General features: G+C 41.1%; 1 protein-coding gene across 6 annotated transcripts in view; it reads left to right on the top strand.

Moving 5' to 3' along the window:
• UNC5D (unc-5 netrin receptor D) overlaps positions 1-18,228 on the top strand; it is a 406,442-nt gene that overhangs the window by 270,048 nt on the left and 118,166 nt on the right. For 4 of the 6 annotated variants that reach the window (XM_053367889.1, XM_053367888.1, XM_053367887.1 and 1 more), the window contains 2 exons: positions 12,771-12,951; positions 16,419-16,586. In XM_053367889.1, coding sequence (XP_053223864.1) covers positions 12,771-12,951; positions 16,419-16,586 — 349 coding nt within the window. The remainder of the gene's footprint in view (positions 1-12,770; positions 12,952-16,418; positions 16,587-18,228) is intronic. The other 2 variants (XM_053367891.1, XM_053367890.1) reach the window with 1 other exon arrangement.

Genomic DNA, 18,228 nt, shown 5'->3' with positions numbered 1-18,228 from the left:
AAAAGAGAAAATGGTTTCAGGACTTTTCTGTGGGTTTCAGACATGTGGTTTACATATTTGTATGTGTTTGCTTGGTACATTTATGAACATCTATCCATATATATGGGATACGGGTGGCACTGTGGGTTAAACCACAGAGCCTAGGACTCACTGATCAGAAGGTCAGTGGTTTGAATCCCCATGATGGGATGAGTTCCCGTTGCTCAGTCCCTGCTCCTGCCAACCTAGCAGTTCGAAAGCACATCAAAGTGCAAGTAGATAAATAGGTACCTCTCCGGCGGGAAGGTAAACGGCGTTTCTGTGCGCTGCTCTGGTTCGCCAGAAGCGGCTTAGTCATGCTGGCCACATGACCCGGAAGCTGTATGCCGGCTTCCTTGGCCAATAAAGCGAGATGAGCGCCGCAACCCCAGAGTCGGTCACGACTGGACCTAATGGTCAGGGGTCCCTTTACCTTTACACACACACACACACACACACACACACACACACACACACACATATATATATAACCTTAAAATTCTTATAACAATACTAATGCACCAGAGAAAATAGTTCAAACCCAGTTGCCCTGCCAACATTTTAGACTCTTCTTGCTCCCTCCTTACCTTGGGGCACAGACAGGTATAAAAAACAGGTGAGGGCATTCTTAAAGAAAACCCAGAAGGCCTTTTCTCCTTTCTGGACTGAAATGAAGACTGTGCCAGCTAAGTGATTTTGTGCATATGAAAATCACACAAGCCCATCATCACTAGCGCACTTGGCTGATGGTTAATTTATTTGTTTGCTTGTTATGAGGATTTAGAAACAGCTTCATTTAACAGCAGAAAACTCCACCCCCTCTAAACAGTACACAAATAAAAGCATAGATAAAACACAACCAAAATCCATGAAAGTTTTTTTTTATTAAGACAAAAATACCAAAATATACAGAAAATAATTATCATCACTACAGAGGGGCAATGCATTGTAGTCTAGCAACATCTAGATGCCACCATATTGAGGCAACCTTGTTACATTCCTTTAGTTTCTGTTAAAGTTGTATGCTTCTTTGTGGCAAAGAAAGGCAAGGTAATTATAATAAATGTACCTCCTGTAGCATAAGCAATGCAAGATTCAAGACTAAAAATCCCAGTGGCTAATTCTGGGATAAAAAAGTATCTTGCATTTTTGTTTCTTTAGAAACAAGTACTGTGATTTTCTCTGAATTTATGGTGTTGAACATTTATTAGTGGGGGTTAGTCATCTCCCACAATCTCTCTGGGTGGGGACGGATAAGAACCACTCTTGATCTTGGAGCATCATCCTAAAATCTCAAAGTGGGCGGTTACAGGAGGTTACAGTAGATCCTGGTTTGGGAAATTCTGGGCAAATTTCGGAGGCCACATGACAGTGCTCTCTGAGACCAGAGACAAAATGAATGTAAATTACAAAATATGCCAAAGTACAGTTAGCTGCGTCTACTATTTGGTGGCCATTTCCTGAATGTAAAATTTACCTTTGTGCAGGTGGCTAGTTATGACTCATAGTCACAGAACCTTCCAAGAGACACTATATGAGTTCACAGACACATTCCAGCGTAATAAACAAAAATCTGCCCTTATTCCCTTATGGGAGATACAAGAGCCCTTATAGAGTCCTTTGTAGGTTCTCCATCAGTCGGAGAAAAGAACAGAGGCCAACCAGAGAATATTGAGAAGCAAAGCAGCTTGTAAGCCTGATCTTTATTGAACTTTTCAACAGGGTGCCCCCTTCACACGAAGGAGAAGGAGGAGGACCCAGAACCTAAGGTGTGCCCGCCCTTATATAGACATTTTAAATTGCTCACCCTGGAGTCCAAGACCACCCCCAGAAACATCATACCTACATCACAGAAAGAGGTGGTCTACAACAGAAATCTGAGTGTGTTGTTTACTGCCTGTCTGGAAGGTTACCTGTTAATGCTTACTTGATTGGATACCCTGGGGAGCCTGGCCAGTGTTTTGTAATGATAAATACTTAGTTCCTGAGCCAGGTCACAGGCTCACCCTATTCATACACAAACATATCCTTAAGACGGGATTTGTCAAGGAAAAGACAATGGGGAGGCTTTTCCATTTTCCTTTGACTTTGCAGAGAAAACATTTGGTCAGTTTGGGAGCCAAAATGGCTTCATGGCTGTTTTCCTGTGCTGCTTCAGACATGTGGTTTATATATCTATGTACGTGTTTGCTTGGTACATTTATGAACATTTATATTATATATATATATGACCTTTGTTTTATTATTATTTCACCAGTCAGGCAAAAACATTCAAGTGGGGTGTAAAGCAGGGCAAGCAGGGGTTGTGTGGCTTGGGAGAGTCTCAAGAGTCAGACAGAGAGACTTGGAGAGGTTGTGTTCACCCTCCACTGGCCTGAAATTTTCCTACCCCTGCTGTAGATGCTGCAACAGACCATAACACAGTAAATGTTTATTCTTTTGTGCAGTTGTTGCAGATAAGGGTTGGAACAGGAAATAATCATTTACTGTCCCAAACACTATGTAATAAATGCCGATTTGGTATTGCTCTTATGTATGTGAGTATCCACGTGCTGTACTTCTTGGTTTTTATTTTCATTTTAGGAGTGTATCTCTAAAACAGGTACTTCATAGTGCAGATTTTGACCTTTCTTTGTCTTTTAACTAACAAAACATGTCTGCCCCTGCCCCTTGTATCCAAAAGCCAACTCATTCTGATTACAAGGAGAGCTCCTAATCCAGTTATCTTATCTATATGTGCATCCTGGGTATTGACCAAACAAGAAGGTCAAATTTCCCTTAAAGGGCAAGATGGCAAAATCTGATATGTGGGGTACTAATGGTTGTTGCATCATGACCTTATACAGTAATTAGGGAGGGGCCCAGTGTGTGCTTTCCCTAATTATCAATGGCAGTCTTTGTTTTCTATCTTTGATAAATCACTATCCTGACTTTTACTTCTTTCTTTATTTTTATACAAATATTTTTAAGTCACCTTTCAAGGGTAAGTTGCATCAATAACAAATATAAAACTTCATCAGTGGGCATCATTTAAACATGCAATTCAGTTTACAATGAAACAGTCAGCTCAAATAAATACAGAAGAATTCAACAGCCACAAACACAAACCCCAGTAGCAACATAGTCAATAAATTATGTTTTGCTCTAAGGGTCTTGGCTTGGTGGGAAATCACCCAGGTTCAGTCTCTGGATTTCCAGAAAGGATTGAGAGCAGGCCTGTGCAGAGCTTGTTGGAGGCCCAGGGTGGGAGTCTTGTTAGAATAAAGTTAGAAACTCAAACAAAGAAGCAGCTGGTCTTTGACACCCACTTGTCCCGACCAACTTAGTCCTTCAAAAGCCAGGGCAAATGTACCCAGCTGCCGCCCTCCTCTGCACAGGCCTGGCAGGGAGAGACCCTGGTCTGAAACCCTGGATGACACTGTTCTGGATGAACCTCAGTATAAGGCTGCTTCCTATATTTATATTAGGGGAAGGACCATAATTCAGTGGTAGAGCATCTAATTCCAGTTCAAATCCATCCCTAACACACACACACACACACACACACACAACTAAAACCAAAACACAATTGCAGTTCATCTAAATCTTGCTTGGTTGCTTACACTGCACTTCCTATATACATTTTAAACAAGATTGTATCCGTGTAAGCGATGGAAATCAATCAATGAAATTTTGTTATTATTTTCATATTGAGATATTTGTAGAATTAACCTGGAAGAAATTCTTCTGATTTTTCTTCTTTTTTTCTCTTTATTTTTTCTTTTCTTCTTTTTCCCTCTTTTGTTCCTTTTTTCATATATATGTGCTTATTTGAAATATATATGTATGTATTTGTAATATTTTGCTTATATTTTGTAACAATTATGTTACATAAACAATAAAATTTAAAAAATAAAAAATAATAATAAATAAAAATCTTGCTTGGCACTCCACCTCCAATATTCAGGATGTTGCAAGCTGCTGTGCTGAAGTATAAAATACGCTTAAGAAGACAAATAAAACATTAAGAAACACTCAGATCACTATGAATTGTTGGATTTATCATCCCAACAATTGTGATCTTTAAGCTTGAAGAGCAAAAAGGTGTAAAAGAATGAACTTGAAGATAAACAGTAAGAGCTGTTCATCAGGAAGTTGTGAAGTCTCCTTCCTTGGAGGTTTCTAAGCAGAGGCTGGATGGTCACCTGTCATAGATGCTTTAGATGAGATTCCTGTGTTGCAGGGGTCCCTTCCAGCTCTCAGCTTCTACGATTCTATAAACCAGAAATCATTCAGAGTTCTACCCCAAAATGAAACTAATTCACGGTCAGCTCACTCAGTAATAAAAGGAACTGCTTTAAGGTGCTCATCAGAGTTCTTTGAACTAATTCATTGAACTTTGTTATTCTAAACTAAACTAAACTAGTTCATTCCAAGCAGTGCCTTCTACCGTTTCCTGTGCCTCAGTTTCAGTCCTATAAACATCAACTTCTGATCTTTATTGCTTATCCAAAGGCCACTGCCAATCATCATCTGAGCACCAGTAATTGGGTGAGGAGTAATTAGACACGTCCGGCCCCCTTGAGTAGGGATGTCAGAAATCCAGTGAAAGCAGAAGCAGGAACAAAAATTCCTGTTATCTGCTTATTTGTCCCATGTCCAGAATGGAAATCCATCCATCAAATACAATTGGTATTCACTGTTGTTGTTGCTTTACGTCTGCAAAAGTGATAGATAATTAATTATGTCCCCGCCTCCCATTTGCATTGTGTTTCCTTTGCATTGAAATGATTGAGGTGGGATAACAACATTGTTTATGTAATTAATTACATAATTTGCCACAGCAGATGGTGAGGCGAATAATGTAGTTTTGGGCAAAAGATGAACTGCAGTGGAATGGAAACAGTGCTGCATGAAATATTTAGGGCTTGATGAAAAACAGTGCCTTCTTACATTCCAGTTACCTGGTGTTCTGGAAGATGGACAGTTCTGTTCTGGAGGGGAGGGTGGGAAATAGGCATGGGGGATATTCATGCTATAGTCCTATGTAAACTTTCCAGGGCATGAGTAGGCAAACTAAGGCCCGGGGGCCAGATCCAGCCCAATCACCTTCTAAATCTGGCCCGTGGATGGTCCGGGAATCAGCGTGTTTTTACATGAGTAGAATGTGTCCTTTTATTTAAAATGCATCTCTGGGTTATTTGTGGGGCCTGCCTGTTGTTTTTACATGAGTAGAATGTGTGCTTTTATTGAAAATGCATCTCTGGGTTGTTTGTGGGGCATAGGAATTCTGTTCATTCCCCCCCCAATATAGTCTGGCCCCCCACAAGGTCTGAGGGACAGTGGACCAGCCCCCTGCTGAAAAGGTTTGCTGGCCCCTGTTCCAGGGAGTAAGTGAGGCTTAAGTTGACATAAAGTCATTTGATTTAATTCACATGTGTTACATTAGTTTGATTAATTTTACATAGACCAAGTGTAATATTGAGTTCATTATCTTAAGGATCACCAAAGTCCTCCTTTGTCAAATTCATGCCTAGTTGATTCCCCTTCACCTGTGACATTTGGAGAATCAATGCAAAGATGTATATCCATGGACCTATTAAGCAAATGGATAGTGCTAATCCTGGCTCCCTTACCTGCAATGTGGGGTGCTTAAATGATTTCATTTAGATAATGTTGTAAGCTGCTCTTTCCTAACTGGACATAATTGGAGCAAATTTATGATTAGGCTCATGTATTTGTTGCCGTGCTCTATATATATGGAAGTGGAGCTAATCCACATCTAGCCCTGCATTTTCTTCATAGTTCATTTTGTGATTTGGTAGCGCTTGATAAGAGTATTTCAATTCTGAGCATGCCTGATTTCAAGGTGGAAGGGGGGATGATAAATTTAGAGTGTGTTATAGACCTATATTCTGAAATTTAGTTCATGATCCAAGCATTAAAATCTTCAGACAGCCTAATCCTGGAGGGAAATGACTGTATTTTTCAGACCATTACGAACAATTTGCACAATAGCGACCCATGATAAAGCAAAAAGGAGTTCAATACTAATGAATCTTTAGTCTCTCTCTTTCTAGGTTAAAACTGCAGTTCCTGTTTCCATTCAGATATGGAAATTCGGCAAAGCCTCTCACACCTCTTCTTTTCCCTCTGCTCTTTTTCATTTTTGTCTCCCGTGGAGACATCCTCTGAAGGGAACTCAAAACTACTGGAAATAATAAAATGAACAAAGCAGGGAAAAACAGTTGCTGCTCATGCTTGAAAGAAGCCTATTTGAAGTTCAGCTTCTCTAGAAGCACTGGACAACTGTGGCAGGCAGCAGCATGTGAGATTAGCGCCAATTCTTTGCTTGGGAGGCTGGGCAAATCAATGCAAATGCAATTCAAGAAGGGGCTGCAGTAATCCCAAACACACAAATATAAAGTGCACCATGTCCCACGCTCTCCCTTACAAATCATCATCTGGCCCCATATCTCTCAGAGCTTTTGGCTTTTTGTCCCTTCTGCTTAACGTTCTCCCTTTGCTCGGACCATCATTCTTTTTAAATGCTGCGCACTTATGTAAACATTTTTCTTTCGACTAATCTCACAAAAAGAAAAAGAAAAAAGAAAAACGAGACTTGGCAAAACAATAGATCTCTCTCACCCATGAAATACTGAGTTCTTTGGGGGAAGAAAAAAAAAGCAGCAGAAACATATGGTCGTGGGTTTTGTATGCATGCATGCATTTATTTATTTATTTAATAGATTTATATATCTCCTTTCAGTGTGGTGTAGTGGTTAAGAGCAGTGGACTCGTAATCTGGTGAACCGGGTTCGATTCCCCGCTCCTCTACATGCAGCTGCTGGGTGACCTTGGGCCAGTCACAGTTCTTTGAAGTCTCTCAGCCTCACTCACCTCAGTGTTTCTTGTGGGGGAGGTAGGGAAAGGAGAATGTTAGCCGCTTTGAGACTCCGTCAGGTAGTGATAAAGCGGGATATCAAATCCAAACTCTTCTTCTTCATCATAATCATCATAAGATCTCTGAGCACTTCCCAAGATCAAATACAAGGTCAAAGCACAAATAAATAGTTAAAACAAAAACAAAACAATAACTTCCCCTCCCACAAACACATTTGAAAAGCAGTAGAATATTACGGAGCCAAATTTATTGGAGACAGGCACCTTTTGGGGTGGAGGTCATTGTTCCTTCTCTTTGGTTATATTTGTGCCTATGCTTGCCCTTAGGGGATGTGTTGGTTTTATTTGTAAGCATTGCTAGAGTTAGAATCATATAATTGTAGAGTTGGAAGGGACCCCAAGGGTCATCTAGTCCAACCTCCTGCAATGCAGGAATCTCACCTAAAGCATCCATGGCAGATGGCCATTTTTGTTTTTTTCAGAATAAGCTTCTTCATTTAAAATTTTTAATATTTAAATTAAATTAATGAGAATACATTCTGGAGTAGGAGCGGGAGGCTTCTATGTTTGGGGTGATTTATATGATATTGCTGCATTTGATTTTTGTAATTGTGCCCTTGCATTTCAATTTTACTGTGGCCTTTATTGGGTCAGTTGAATTGGGGATAGTCTTTCTGCCTAGGATGGGTGGTTATGGTGGTGGAGAGAATTGCATTCCTTTTTTGCCCCTACTAAATGTAGAAATTGGGAGGTGTGCATGTTTCATCCTGTGAAAGGGTCCCATGTAAATAAATAAGTAATAAGTAAAGGCACAATTCATCCTAAATTGAGCTTTTTTTAAAAAAAAATCACTTTACTTATTTTGTGTTGTTTTGTGGTTCCTGGCAGCAGTGAACATAATTCTGAGAAAGACCCCCCCCTCCAGATTTCATTACCATCCTCTATTTATTTTTGTGCCACTTTTTCACTTGTTTATTCCCAAAGTGGCTGATGACATATCAAATGAACAATAAATGTGACAATTCAAAACATTGCAGGAAGAATTCTAAACTGTTTTATCAGTAAGTACCAAAAATTAAAAAGAAAAATCAATCCATACAGCATGGTATATAAAACAGTACAGATAAGCCAATATAATTACATAACTGAACTTAAACACTCTTAGAATTACAGCTCTGTGAGTCTCCCAGCAACTCTCCCAGCTGTCCATGGAGACGCAGGTCAATTCTGTGTCCAGGGCAGCTGTTTACCAGCTCCATCTGGTACGCAGGCTGAGACCCTATCTGCCCGCGGACTGTCTTGCCAGAGTGGTGCATGCTCTATTATCTCTCACTTGGACTACTGCAATGTGCTCTATGTGGGGCTACCTTTGAAGCTGACCCGGAAACTACAACTAATTCAGAATGCAGCAGTTAGCTGGTGACTGGGAACGGCCGCCAAGACCACATAACACCGGTTTTGAAAGACCTACATTGGCTCCCAGTGTGTTTCTGAGCACAGTTCAAAGTGTTGGTGCTGGCCTTTAAAGCCCTAAACGGCCTCAGTCCTGTATACCTGAAGGAGCGTCTCCACCCTCATCATTCTGCCCGGACAGTGAGGTTCAGTGCCAAGGGCCTTCTGGCAGTTCCCTTGCTGCGAAAAGCCAAGTTACAGGGAACCAGGCAGAGGGCCTTCCTGGTAGTGGCACCTGCTCTGTGGAATGCCCTTCCACCAGATGTCAAAGAGAAAAACAACTACCAGACTTTTAGAAGACATCTGAAGGCAGCCCTGTTTAGGGAAGCTTTTGATGTTCAACAGACTATTGTATTTTAATATTTTGCTGGAAGCTGCCCAGAGTGGCTGGGGAAACCCAGCCAGATGGGCGGGGTATAAATAAAATATAATGATTTTTATTTTATTATTATATTATCATCATCATCAACAACAACACCCATTACAAACAGCCGTTTGCAGGATTTTGGGGGGGGGGGTCCTGACTGTTAAAAATGCTATGATGCTGCTTTAAATGTTTAGTGTGGATGGGGCCAAAGGCAACAAATGTCAGGTTGAAGAGGTGCATCATCAGCATATGGCTGAAACTATTTAAGGTGCCAAGTGCACCACTGTGGGGATGGAAGTCCACAATTTAGGGGCTACCATAAAGAATGTCCTTTCCAAGGCTGGCATTCCCTGAACTGAGGGTGGTGGAACTACCAAGAAAATTCTCTCTGCCAACATCCAAGAGGGATACTAAGGGAAGAAGGACTGGCCCTGTCTTCCTAAGTGCAATGATCTCTAAGTTGCTCTCTGCAGTGTGGTGTCAGGCTGCTGCCAGCAACTCCTGGCCAATTGCCCAGGAACGTACAAAGACAAGGAAATGTTTCTTGCCATCCACTTTTTATTCAGTATTTACAGAGAGAGGCTATAGAACCCCGCCTCTTGGATAATAGCGCTGTCCTGCGTGAATCTCCCACTTCCTCATTCATCTCTCCCACTTCCTCATTCGTCATTCTCATCACCTCTCTTACAGGTGCTGCTAAGTGCCTTCTGTCTGAGCTCTTTGCTCTCTTTCAAGGCTCGCAGGGTTCTGAGAGAGGGGGGTCTAGAATGCTTTCTAAAGACAGCGTCCATCAGCTGTTGCCCCCCTGGTGCTTCCTCCTCCTCTCTCAGTATTTCCCAACTTTCCCTCTCACCTTCCTCTGAGCTGTGACCTCCCTCAAACCCCTGTTGTAAACCTAAACTGTCTTCCTCTTCCTCCTCCCTGGAAGGGTAGAGCTGGGGAGGCAGTCTCCACTATTCCTCCTCTACCCAGTCCCTGACATGTGGAGACAAGATGGAAAATACCCCATAGGTACAATTTTGACCTTTCTTATGCAGTTCATGAGTTTCTGCCAGAGAGAGTATGATAATGAAAAAAGCCAGAGGTTGTGGTGGTGAAGATCTAAAGGAAAACAGACATTAGCTAAGAAGACCAGGGACTACAACTCCCACCAGCCTATGCCAAATGGTCAGTGATCAGGGATGATGGGATCTGTAATCCACCAACATCTGGAGAGCATCATGTTGACTATCCCTGTATTATTGCTTGGTGACTTTGGGCGAAACCCAAGGATCATGCAATTCACTCATGGCTTGTTAGCTGGTATGCCGTTGTGCATAAATATAATGTAACACTGCCTCATCATTGCAAATTCCTTGCTGTTTGTTTCCCCCCTCCACTCCCTCCCGACAGTTTCATCTTGCAGAGATGTGAGGAGTGCAGGGTAAGTCTGTTTTTGCTCCTTCTGTCCCTAGCTAACCAATGTGACGGATGGCATTGCAGAAAGAGCCTGCTGCTTGGCATGGAGTCTAATTGGCTGTGATGGTCGGTGGCCGCAGATTTGTTTATAAACTAGAAAATCTACAAATTGCCAACCATCTGCACAGAACAGTGTGCTAATGAAGGCCTGTAGCCTGCAGATCCATAAGCTGATTACCTGCATGTTACAAGCCCTTCTTCTCCTGGTTTCCAGCTGAGGTTATCTGTCTGAGTTTGAGACATGGAAATAAATTGTTACTTCACTGCCTTTTGCTCATTCTTGTGGATCTGCAGAAAGACCTGCCACTGAACCTGGATCCTGAGCCCTCTCATATTTTGATGGAGACAGCTGATTCTGCCTTGAAACTTACCTGCTCTGCAATGCCAATTAGCTAGCTCTATGTGGTTTAGTTTAAGCAGCTTTGTGCCAGCTCCAGAGTGAAATAATATTTTGTCAGTGTTTCCGGGAATTCATATGTATATGAGATCCATAGCTTGTTGCTTCTGAAAGATGTATATGAAATATTAGGAAGCTTGAGGCTTCTTTCTGCTTCAAGTCTAGAGAGAGGCTGGGGAGTCCCTCACCACAACTCTGTTCTAAGAGGCTGGCTTAGTTTGCATGTAATACTAAGTCATAGTTTACTGCAGGGATAGGGAAGCAGTGGCCCACCAGATATTGATGGACTTTAACGTCCATCATCCATGACCATGGTCATGATGGTGGGGATTGCTAGGAGCTGGAGTCAACACCTGGGAAGACTACAGGTTCCTCATCCCAGGTTTATCATTATGAAGACAAACCTAAATGAGCCTCAGGCTTGTGTCATGCATGGCAGTGAGAAGGAGGCGACCATAAACTGCAGTCAATCTTTACTATGGACGCTTGAAACAAGCCAGCTTCATGAACCCTCATTTGAACTTGGCTCGCTTCCACTAACAGTAGTTAAGATCAATCACAGTTTGACTGCTTTGGGGTAAGATGGCAAGCTGTGGCTAATCAGAAAAGGATGCAAAAACTGTCAGACTCCTTGCAGTCAAGCTAGAGGAGGTGGGGTGAATATGAGAGCCTAAAGACTGGTTTAGCATTATGGCCATATCAGCGCATTGTTTCAGTTTTATTAGGAAGGAAGGAACATAAGAAGGGTTTGCTTCTCTTGCTCTGAAGATATCCCACATTTGTTTGTGATCTCCATCATTCAGAAGGCCATTGGTTGTTTTGTGACTCAAGAAATCCCATGGTACCAATTTTTTTTTTAATGTTTATCATACTCTTCCTTCAAGGATCTTGGGACTGCCAACACAGCTTATCCTCACAATAAATATGTGAAGCAGTTGAGAGAAAGTGAGCATAATTGCCAAATGAGGGTAGAATATTAATTGGTTAATATAATTCCTCTAGATTTTGACTAAATTTGTTTAATGCGGATAGGCATCCTCTCATTTTAGTCCACCTTCGATTACTCAGTACGTTTCTACTTCTGTATGTTTGTATATGTCTGATTTTCTTGTTGCAATCTATTGGTAACATTCATGCTTCACAATTTTAGATAACTTCTGAAATAAAAAGTAAGGTGTATTCACATACATGCAAAAAATGCAGCGGTTAGAACTCAAATATCACCAAATAACCATTTTGTCAGTTCCAGGATTTTGCAACAAGGCGTTCCCACTTTCCTTACCCTGTGCACCCCCTAAATATGTTCTAGGGGTTTCCCCAACCTGCTCTAACAGATTGGGGAAAATGTACAGGGGGTGATGGGGGAAAGTCCCATTGTGCAAGTAGAAATTCTGGACCTAATGGGACACATTAATTGGATATCACCCAATGTGTGAAAAGGCCCTTAAGGACAGTTGTGGATTAATTTTTCATTTAAGAACAGTACTTCTATATGTTATCAAAGGTGCATTGAGCATAACATCTTCTTTTCCATAATGTCTAACTAGATTTTTCCAGGAAGTCCATAAGCAGGTCATGAAGGTAGCAGGTCTGAGCTGCTGTTGCCTCCTCAGTGGATGTGAAATGCTGTAACTTGTTTGAACTGATATTCGTTGGCATGGTGTCTCTGAACATGGAAGTTCCATATAGCCATCATTGTTGACTGGGCCAAGCCCACCATTAGGCAAATTGTAATGATTTCCTCAGGCAGCAGATGCTAAGAGGCAGTGGAGATAGCCCTCCTCAGCCCTCCAATGCTGTAGGGCAGAGCTTTGTGTGCCATTTAGTCTGTCCTATACCAGCATAACTACTTTGTTGCCCTCAAGTGTGCTAGCTTATTCCAGGTGGCTTCTGTATGTGGAATGGAGGGCTGCCATCTTTGCACTTTGCCTCAGGTAGCAAAATGTCTTGGCCCAATACTGATAATTGATCACTGTTGTGCATGAATTTGTCTAACCCCCTTGCAAATTGTAGCAGTAAATTTTATACAATGAACATACGATATGGAAATATGCTTTCCTCTGTCTGCCCTGATTGTACTGCCAATCAGTTTCAGTAAGTGACTAATGTTATCCATCATCTTCAATTCTGGAGAGGTGGGATATAAATAAAGTAAATCCATCCCATTAATCCACCCTTCATGTTTTATCTCTCCAGGTGGAATGGCTGAAGAATGAAGAACCCGTTGATGCTGAGCAGGATGAGAACATTGACACCCGAGCAGATCACAACCTGATCATCCGCCAAGCGCGCCTCTCTGATTCTGGGAACTACACATGTATGGCAGCCAACATAGTTGCCAAGAGAAGAAGCCTGTCAGCCACTGTTGTGGTGTACGGTCAGTGGGTGTGAAATGCTATAACTTCTTAGCTTGCAAATGCTAACCTGTTGATTGGTATTGTTCACAGCCCTGTCATCTTCAGATGAAAGGCAGTATACAAATTTTATTAAGAAATAATAATAATAAAACTATCATTAAGTATAAGCATTATTTCTAGGGCTTGGCATAACTAGTGGGTTCTATGCAGATAACAAGACTTATCAGATTGTTGGACACTTTTGCTTGTCTCTCTGTGTGTTTTCTCTTCACAGAAACACAAGTAAACAAAAGCATCAGACAATCCGATTGATCTACGTGCCGCATTTAGGAGAAACAAAACAAAACAAAAAGTAAATGGATTCAAGATCGGAAGAAATGCTTAGACGTCCCTTCTGAACTCAGTTTGTGAATGGGAAGGAATTCATTTTAGCTACATTTGTTTCATTATTCTATTGATCATGAAATGAATGTATGTTCCTCCTTCACAAGGCTGAAGCAGAGTTTAGAAGGTGCTTCTACTGTACATGTGAAAAGGGACTCCTTGGATCGAGATTGCTTGGTATTTTTGGATTCCACCCCCCCTCCCCCAAATACTTATCTGTGATTAATGGTTAGTAGAAAACCCCTCCTTAGCTATTCTAAAAATATAATTTGGACCAAGAAATTGTGATATGCATTTTAATTAGTGAATAGAATAAACAGTTAACAGCAATATCAATTTAAAAGCCATTAAAGAAAAGCTTTTAAACCCCATTGTTTGATTGGCAGTCCCAGAAATTCATGAGAATACTTGGGAGCACACCTCCTTGATAACTTAACACCTATTTCACTAAAAAGCCATTACAAACTGGCAAGGTCCAATATATAGTGTTAACTGAATATGTGAAATAACTAATTACCGAACTGACTTGGCGACAATGTTCACTACAGTGCTTAGAAAGTGTCAATTAGAAAGGAACTAGTTCTATTTCAAGTTCATGCATTCCAAAAAGGAACTCATTCCTTTTAAAGTTCATACTTTTACAAAACAAACTATTTCGGTCTGAGTTCATCTGGATGATTTCTTTTTAATTCATAAGAAGTTCATCCTCTGCAAAATATTTTTTTATAAAACAGCATTCAGAATGTTACAAGCTGTTGTGCTGAAATATTGGGTTCAAAAGCAAATCAGAGGCCACACAAGTAAGACATTTTTAAGACTGAATATCATCTAGTGAAGCTTTCCCCATAATTATGTTTCCATAACAGAAAAGAATTACCCTGTTGAATGTATGCCAGTCACACAGTTCTAAAATGCACTGCTCCTGTTGGAAGAGAACAAATCTCTTCACCAGGAAATATACGGGAAGTGCCTCACATTGTTTCCTTCTGATTGCTTAGCAGCAGTGATTAAATGACTAAACATCCTTAGCAATAGCAATGTCTCCATATCTGCCCAATAAGCTTTAGAAAATTGTCTCCACACTTTGCTTTCTAACTTTTTTTCTAGATGTCTGATTGAAGCACTTTTTAAAAAGAAAAGTATGGGAGCTATTTTCAGATGTAGGTCAGAGACTTTTCAACTAGCTCAGTAAACTTCTTTGGACTGAGCTACTTCATTCCAAGTGCTGAATCATTGTGTGTCTTTGGTTGTGGTTGGGTTTTTGTTTTTTTGAAGGATGGCATTCACTATGAAATAAAAGGGGGAAAGAAAAGAAAAAGGAAGTGTGGGGGTCTTAAAACCCCCCACAAACAACTGCAACAGTGACAACAAACTGGCAACTAAGTTCAAAGAGAACAGATGGCGAGTCGTTCTTGGCCAATGGACAGCCTCAGTTCTTAAGGGGGTGTTTTATAGCAAAAATAAAATGGATTTTGTGGCAAGTTAAAAACAAACAATTTTATTATGGCATAATCTTTTATAGAGTATATTCCACTTCATTAGATTTAAGCCATTTTATCCAGGTGTGTGTTCAGATAGACACATGGGGTTTTTTTGTTGGGGGGGTAGTAAAAGTGGGTTCAGAGGGAAATGAAATGCAGAAAAGTACAGTGATAATTACATACTTAACAACGCTGATTCCCTAAACAGTTCTCAATGTCACAGGCAACTATTTTATGAATAACCACTGTTAAGTATGTAATTATCACTGTCTGTACATTTTCTGCATTACATTTCCCCTTGACCTCACTTCACAATCTGCCAAGTGTATATATACACCTAAAATTCAGGGTAATACTTCATGCTACTGATGAAATGGACCATAATCCATGAAAATTAATATGATAGTAAATTAGTTCACCTTTAAGGTGCTAGAAGACTCTTTGTGTTGCATCCAATGCAAGTTCTACTCAGAGTAGACACACCGAAGTTAATAAAGATGGCCAACTGTTTGCTCAATCTCCCTCCTCTGATTTTTCCTAGACAAAACTGATCTTAATTTATATGTTATTGCTGTTAGCCACCTTGGAGGGCCATTTGGTGGAAAGAGGAGAAAGAAATGTAACAAATAAGCAAATACTAAAAAAGAATTACCAAGGGCCCCATTTGCAATATTCATTTGCAGAGATAGGAGCATAGGAAATTGCTTTATACCAAGTCAGACTTGCAGTGACTCTCCACGGTTTCAGATGGGGGTCTCTCCCAGACCTACCTGAAGATGCTGGGGACTGAATTTCTTCATACAAAGCAGATGGTTCAGCATCTGGATGTTGCCACATGGAGAAGATACTGTCTACCCAGGCAGACCATTGGTCCATGTAGCTCAGTCTTGTCTGCCCTGACTGGCAATTACTCTCTAAGGTTTCGGACAGGGGACTTTCATGTGGCACTCGACAGATTACCCTCAAGGTAATGTGGCCCTTGGTGGGAGGGGAAGTTCCTCCTGCCAAGGGTCAGTCAAAATAAAATTGTGCATCTATGGTTCCTTGTAACAGCTCTTTCTCTATAGGAGAGCTTGTTATTCAAACTTAGTATGGACCCCTAATGTTGCTTTTCAAACAGCCATATCTGAACTGGAAGAGAAAGTTTCTGCCTCTTTTGTGCTTGGCTGCCTTTGTTCTCTTTAAAGTGCAGAATTATATTTCATTAAGTCAGATAGATGCCTAGACAACCTCCGCTCATTATTATTTTTTGCCTTTTGAGGAATCTGATTGTGCCTTAAGTGGAATGTGTTTGGAGAGAATTAGGGTGGTAGCCTCTCCTTTCTCAAAAACCATCTCCCTGTCATCCTCAGCACCTCCTGGCATATGAGTCTGCCTCCTTCAAACATGACCACACATTGACACCAAGTTCTTTAGATAATTGCATCCCAGTGTTATTTAGGCAGCAGTGTCTACAACTGAGCTTTGGAATTTAACATGCAGGAACTTTTTTTCTTTTTTTCTTTTAAAAAGAGAGCTTGAGAATGGAAGGGCATGAAATGAAGGTTTGTTCTTTTCAAATGTTAATGTAATCTCCATCTCCTCCTTACTCCCCCACCTCCCTATATGTGTTCTGATTGCAGTGAATGGAGGCTGGTCTTCATGGACAGAGTGGTCCAACTGTAATGTACGATGTGGCAGAGGATGGCAGAAGAGGTCACGGACCTGTACAAACCCAGCTCCTCTCAACGGAGGTGCCTTCTGCGAAGGAATGTCTGTGCAGAAAATTACTTGCACTTCACTGTGCCCTGGTGAGAGAGATGGTATTTATTACTATTTATTTAGAGTATTTGTACACCACTCTTCAGCCTAAAAGGCTCCTGGGGTGACTTGTTGTTGTTTAGTCGTTTAATCGTGTCCGACTCTTCGTGACCCCATGGACCCGAGCACACCAGGCTCTCCTGTCTTCCACTGCCTCCCGCAGTTTAGTCAAACTCATGCTGGTAGCTTCTAGAACACTGTCCAACCATCTCGTCCTCTGTCGTCCCCTTCTCCTTGTGCCCTCCATCTTTCCCAACATTAGAGTCTTTTCCAGGGAGTCTTCTCTTCTCATGAGGTGGCCAAAGTATTGGAGCCTCAGCTTCACGACCTGTCCTTCCAGTGAGCACTCAGGGCTGATTTCCTTCAGAATGGATAGGTTTGATCCTCTTGCAGTCCATGGGACTCTCAAGAGTCTCCTCCCGCACCATAATTCAAAAGCATCAATTCTTCGGCGATCAGCCTTCTTTATGGTCCAGCTCTCACTTCCATACATCACCACTGGGAAAACCATAGCTTTAACTATACGGACTTACGTACAGTCAAAGCAAGACAGTCCCTACCTGCAGGCTTACAATCTAAACACACACGCCACACAAGGCAAAAGGGACTGGGAGGGAAGAGGAAAATCAGAATCCAGACACAGGCACCAGTTTCTAAACAGCTGTTCTTCTAATGACCACCTGGCACAGTTCAGAGGCAGGAGGTGCCTAATGAAACTAAACCTCTGGCAGAGCTGGAGACATGAGCCCTGAGTCTTAACTCTCCCACTGAGGCTGCTTGATGGAATGGCTGCCCCAGGTAACAGTTGAGGAGAGAGGAGGCCTTGTGGAGCCTTCTGGAGGAGGCAATGGGGTGAGGTCTGACAGGCCTACATTTAAATGGTTCACAGGCCCAGTTAACTGTAGTAGAAAGATGATCTTGGAAAACTGCTACAAGGTGATACAAGGAAACTCAGTTAGGGGGGAGTTGAGGAAGTCAGTTAACAATGGAATTTAAAATGAACTTTAGAAGGAATATGTGTTCTTATTTTTGTTTTTTCTTTCTTTCTTGTAGTATTGTAATGTGTTTTCTTTTGTATGTTTTATATGTTATATCTGTTAAAATCAATGAAATTTTTGGAATAATAATAATAATAAATGGTTCACAGGCCCATGGTTGAAGTTGGGGAGATGGAGCTGTTATCCTCCTGAGCTCTTTGCAATATGCAAAGTCACCTGAGGGCAGGGATGCAAAATAAATTCAGTTCATTTTACATTCTCATGCAGACGTACCTAAAGACACAGTTTCTGAAACAATGCATGAAATGAAATACGCTGTCCTTGGAAATTCACACTTTTTCTTTTTTCTTTTTGGTGGTTTTTTTTTTTTACAATCAACTAGTTTATATAAAAATTTGTTAGGGGAATGTGTGCATTTTGATGCATATCTGTGAAGAAACAATCACACAAAATGCCTGGAAAATGTGTTTATTGGTGAAAACTGCATACAAAGGTGTGTATTATTAGTTCACACTAAAATGCTGATGAATTTTCATGAGGATTAAAAAAAAATCACAAATGTTTTCCTTTTTTAAAAAACATGTTAGCCTACAGTCCATTACATGATATACCAGGGAGTGTGGCCAATGGTCAT

Source organism: Podarcis raffonei, chromosome 15 (genome assembly GCF_027172205.1).
Source record: "Podarcis raffonei isolate rPodRaf1 chromosome 15, rPodRaf1.pri, whole genome shotgun sequence".
Lineage (NCBI taxonomy): Eukaryota > Metazoa > Chordata > Lepidosauria > Squamata > Lacertidae > Podarcis > Podarcis raffonei.
This window is presented reverse-complemented; position numbering and strand designations above follow the sequence as displayed.